Genomic DNA, 5,556 nt, shown 5'->3' on the forward strand with positions numbered 1-5,556 from the left:
CTTTATACCACTACACATTGTACATGTATGAAAAAGTGGAACACAGAATCCAAAACACACATGAGAATAGTTAATACATTGCTTAGATGACTTGTTTGGCAGGAGAAAAAGTTCTATTGAATCTAACAGAAAAAAAAAACGGTCAATGAAAGACGCATCTGCTTCCTGACAGATGTCAATGATCAGGTAGGGGACATATCACTTTTCCAATACCCTACACATTTAAATCTCTTTTATAATGTAAGATACTTAAAAATATTATCAGAAAAATAAAAAATTCAATCTCAAGGAAAATCTCAAGTGCGATGGATGATGAAATCCCAAGTATCCTTCCATTTCAGATCCATAACTTGTTGAGCCGATAGTGGAGTTCTTCCATAGCTGAAAACACTGAAGTTCCAGAACACAAACAATGCACCAAGCAACCATGCAAATATACTGATGTAAAACAATCTTCTTAACATTCTTGACTTGACAGTATAGCTAAAATATATCAAAATAGCTCATAAAAGATATTTGAGGTAGTATGATTTCATTAAAAAAAAGATAAAAAAATTACAACTATTCATAGTGAAAAAAAATATATATATAGTTGTAGATGAAAACAAATATGCAGGATTTTTTCGTTGATTTAAAACGCTAAACATAACTTAACCAAATCAATTATCCATGAACAGTAACTACATTAATTGGCATCATGTAAACTAACTGATTGATCAACTGGCATGAAAATAATGGATTTAATTAAAATTAAACTAACTGATTGATCAACTGGCATGAAAATAATCATTTAATTAAAATTAAACTAACTGATTGATCAACTGGCATGAAAGTAATCACTTAATTAAAATTAAACTAACTGACTGATCAACTGGCACAAAAATAATCATTTAATTAAACTAACTGATTGATCAACTGGCATGAAAATAATCATTTAATTAAAATTAAACTAACTGATTGATCAACTGGCATGAAAATAATCATTTAATTAAAATTAAACTAACTGATTGATCAACTGGCATGAAAATAATCATTTAATTAAAATTAGTGTTTCGATTATTACTATTTTTGGTTATTACAACTATCTAAGTAATTGAAATATTGCCATTATGTTTGTTTGTTGTTGAACACAAAGCTACATAATGAGTTATCTGTGCTCTGCCCACCACAAGTATTGAAACCCAGTTTTAGCATTATAAGTTTTTTTTTTCAAATTTGTTCAACTTTGGGCATGCATGGCTTGGTGATTCAGGTGGAAAGGGAGGTTTGCCTCATCATTTGAGGGTCGAGCATTTAATTCCCATTGCCACCAAAACCTTTCCATCCTGTCTCTGGTATGACAAAAACTACTAAGGCTATCTGCCACTGTCGCTAATTTTTAACTGGTTGACGGCACTCACTACCAACTCTTGGTGTTTTTTTTCACATATTGGGGAACTCGTACCATGGTTTAGCGAAAACTGTACTAATCAAGTAATTCATTAATAAGCTCATCAATTAAATCAATTAGCAAATACCCAGTTCTATTATCCAGTAGGTATTTTTTTTAATACATTAATTGTCTTTCACATATCACTGCCAAAAAATAAGCTTTGTTCCATTCCAGTTGTTTACAATATAGTATGGATAAAACAAACTTCTTTATTGGATTTACACAATCTTTAACACTAATTAGCTACAAACACTAAATGACTGCAAGCTCACAATAATTATTGGTGGGTACTTGAGTTGATTGGAATGCTGAATACAGTATTATTTTTAGCTGTATAACCTTAGTTAAAACATTTCATGTATAACATATCCCTGCGGAACACCTTTTGTAAATAAGCAACTATTAAATATCATTTTTACTTTTGTTCAATTAATACTGCTGCATTTATATTCTTACTAGCCAATTTTTCCATTCAACACATGAGGAAAACTCATAGGCCTCCAGGAGGGTGGGGTAACACAAAGGGGACAAATCCAACCAAACTACTATGCAGGTGCATACAGAGTTAAGTGAAGATAAAAAGAAAAGTTTCGATATGAAAACAGGCAGACAGACAACACTTATGCTTGAGTATGTTATATTAAAACAATTTTGGAACCTCACCACATTGTTACTGTCTATGTCGTCATGATGTCCAGTCATGCCCTATTTGACAACTTGCATTTTTACAATAGCCCTTTTTACAATTTTCCATTTAAAAAGGTCCATTTATAGGGCTGACATGTTCAAAGTGCATCACTCCTCTCTGCTTGCTTTCCATAATCCATTTAGTTTCCCAGCACCTTTTTCCACAGTCTATCTTCATGCATATCTACAAGCACTACATCCAGCAACTTGATCACTGTGTCTTTGTATGGATTAGTGTGAATACCCTTTTCATTCTCTATCTGCTTCAGGTATGTAATGATTCAATGGATATGCTGCAGAAGCAACTTGTGTACACACAACATTGTATCTGTAGATTCTCACCTATTAAAAGGTATTGCATTTCGTTTATTACAGCTTATTGCAGGTCTCTTACTGGATGATATTGGTACTTCAAGTTGATCTATATTTATGTGTTTTTTAATGTCATTAAGTAAAAAATATATCTTGTCTTAGAAATTCTAAATATTTGATCTCAACATATCTTTATGGCCTGAGTGTATGAATGTTTGATGGCATCACACTACCAACAAAACACTAAACAATGTCAAACTGTAGTTCTAAGACATTCCATCATGACTTTATATCGTCTGTGTTTGCCATGTGACTTGCTGATCTGTATATTCAAAATCATTTAAATATAACACACTCAACCCTCTGTAGAATGGTAAACAAGTTAAATATTCCATTCACTTACTTGAACAAGAAAATCACATGTTCAATAAGCCCAACCAACAATAACAGCTTGTACAAAAATGCTGGAAGGTAATGATGCAGAAAGAGCGTACGATCCGCAAAGAAATAGGGCAGGAAGTGAAGAAGATAACCAATCAGAAATAGCTTCCCAATTACACAGAATTTTTCCCAAGTATCTGAAAGATTAAAAATATTTCAGTAATATTCTATGTATTAACACTATCAGACATTTAGTTTCGACTCATAAAAAGATATGATAAATAATTGCACGAAAACGTATTTATTTATTCATTGAAAAAAAATATATTCGGTTAGTTTATATATATTTCCTTAGTAAAAATTTTAAGAGACAATTGTTTTGTAAGTATCAAGAAAAATAATGAGCAAGTAATTATTTTAATACAATTCCCACAATAAATAGTGGTGATTACAAAGTATGTAATTATGTAAAAAAAAATTAAAAAAAATTCAAACTTCTTGAGTATGACCTTACCAAAAAAAGAAATTTCATCAAAAAGTTTAAGTATGAAATTTATAACAAATCTTTGTGGAAAGGATATATATATATATATACATATTTTAAGTATGATCAAGACAAGTTCAAACCTTCAGGGATGTCATAACATGCCCGGCGACGTCTAAGTATGTAGAAGAGAAAAATTGCCAGGTATACGAACATTCCCACTGTTGCCGAATACCATATCACTACATTTCCTATAAGATGAATCTGTGCCTTTTGGAGGAGGAAGAGAAACATTATATATATACACATATAAAACACACTTTATTTGAAGAATTTACTATTTATGAGACAAGCCTAGAGAGGACTAAATTTAGCCTACCATGTAGATCAATACTAAACTGATTAAGCTAATTAGACCATAACAGTATACCTACTAAACTTATTACACTAATTAGACCATAAAAATTCACCAGTACTAAACTGATTAAGCTACTTAGATCATGACAGTGTACCTACTAAACTGATTACACTAATTAGACCACAAAAATTCACCAGTACTAAACTGATTAAGCTACTTAGATCATGACAGTATACCTACTAAACTGATTATGCTAATTAGACCATGAGAATTCATCAGTACTAAACAGATTAAGCTACTTATATCATGACAGTATACCTACTAAATTTATTAAGCTAATTAGACCATGGAAATTCATCAGTACTAAACTGATTAAGCTACTTAGATCATGACAGTATACCTACTAAACTGATTAAGCTACTTAGATTATGACTGTATACCTACTAAACTGCTTAAACTAAATAAACTGTGATACCAATTAGATAATTATTAGCATAATAACAATTATATAATGAACTTAATTGGTTTAGTACTGACTTATGCTAAACTAAGTCAAGTCTGTAGGCTTAACTCATAAAAATCATAAATTCTTGTCAGTTATATAAATGTAAATAAACAGGATGTCCAGAAATTATGTTTTAGAAACAGTGACCTTGAACCTTTACCATAATGGCTGCTAGGGTTGTATTACAACAATGAAGGTATATCGCAGTATGCAAGAAATATCACGGCAGCACTACAGAAGCTGAAAAAAGTTTCAGTATATCCAAAAACTAAATGTTAGTAAATTTTCAACATATATTCTGGACACCCTATAACATATATACACATAGTGAATACTATGGCAAAAATATTGTATGTTTTACATAACTGCACCAGTCTGAAGACATAAAAGGACCTTCTAATACAACAATGAGCACAGTACATTTTAGATTTTAAAACTAACATTTATATAAATATCAGTAACTGTTGTTGTTTTAGCAAAAATGTACCCAATGAGCTATCTGCATTTTGTTCACCATGGGGAAATGGACCCTGATTTTTGGGCTCTAAGTCTATAAACCTACCGCTGACCCACTTGGATATATAAACATTAATTTGCACTCTTGTTATGTAAAGAGGAAACATTTTTGTGCCAAAATATATCAGTATACCTGGAATTCTATGTCCATAAATTATGATAATTAGTAATAATTTCAAACCTATTAAATTACTCAATACATTACTCAATTCATGTTAAACTCACATGACAAATATAACGTGGAGAACTTTCTTCTAAATACGTATTATGTTTATCAGATGCTGAAGAATATAAATTAAAGGAAATTAATGTATTCTGTAAGTTAGAAACAGTCAGAAGCTAAAACATCATAAGGTTAAAAAACCTAGCATGCTTTAAAGCAACTTACATTGCTGTGTGGGCTAATCCAATAGGCAATACCCCGGCTAAGGAAGGGCCACTCCATTGGCTCACTGCTATACATATGATCTTGAACATTTTCTTGGTTAACTGTTAACATTTTAACCTGAAATAAAACGTTATACAACTCCGAAGTATTAAGAACTGTATTCGACTGATAGAAAACTAATTATAAAGAATATGTACCAAGGCATTCTACAAAAGAAAAACAATTAGTTAATAAAGGTCTAATGGCACAGACAACCAAAATTATTACAGTATACAGGGCTTGACCTTAACTTTTGAAGGCACTAGTGAATGGTTGCTAGCTATTATATTTCTCACTGGAAGATTCAGGACTGCTACTAAAAACAACATTATTTTTTCTATAACTGTGTCATTATTAACTATTTTATTAACATTTATTAGAATATTTAAAAAAAGGAAACATGACACAGAAGATTTATTACACATAAATTAGATACGTATGTGTAATAAATCTT

General features: G+C 30.9%; 1 protein-coding gene across 1 annotated transcript in view; it reads right to left on the reverse strand.

Moving 5' to 3' along the window:
* Positions 1–119: 119 nt before the first annotated feature.
* LOC106477881 (protein O-mannosyl-transferase 1-like) overlaps positions 120–5,556 on the reverse strand; it is a 39,757-nt gene continuing 34,320 nt past the window's right edge. The window contains exons 17-20 of the mRNA XM_013938404.2: positions 5,064–5,180; positions 3,440–3,566; positions 2,835–3,009; positions 120–483 (exon numbers count right to left, since the gene is read on the reverse strand). Coding sequence (XP_013793858.1) covers positions 297–483; positions 2,835–3,009; positions 3,440–3,566; positions 5,064–5,180 — 606 coding nt within the window. The 3' untranslated portion in view covers positions 120–296. The remainder of the gene's footprint in view (positions 484–2,834; positions 3,010–3,439; positions 3,567–5,063; positions 5,181–5,556) is intronic.

This window comes from Limulus polyphemus, unplaced genomic scaffold (assembly GCF_000517525.1).
Source record: "Limulus polyphemus unplaced genomic scaffold, Limulus_polyphemus-2.1.2 Scaffold170, whole genome shotgun sequence".
In the NCBI taxonomy this organism is placed as follows: Eukaryota; Metazoa; Arthropoda; class Merostomata; order Xiphosura; family Limulidae; genus Limulus; species Limulus polyphemus.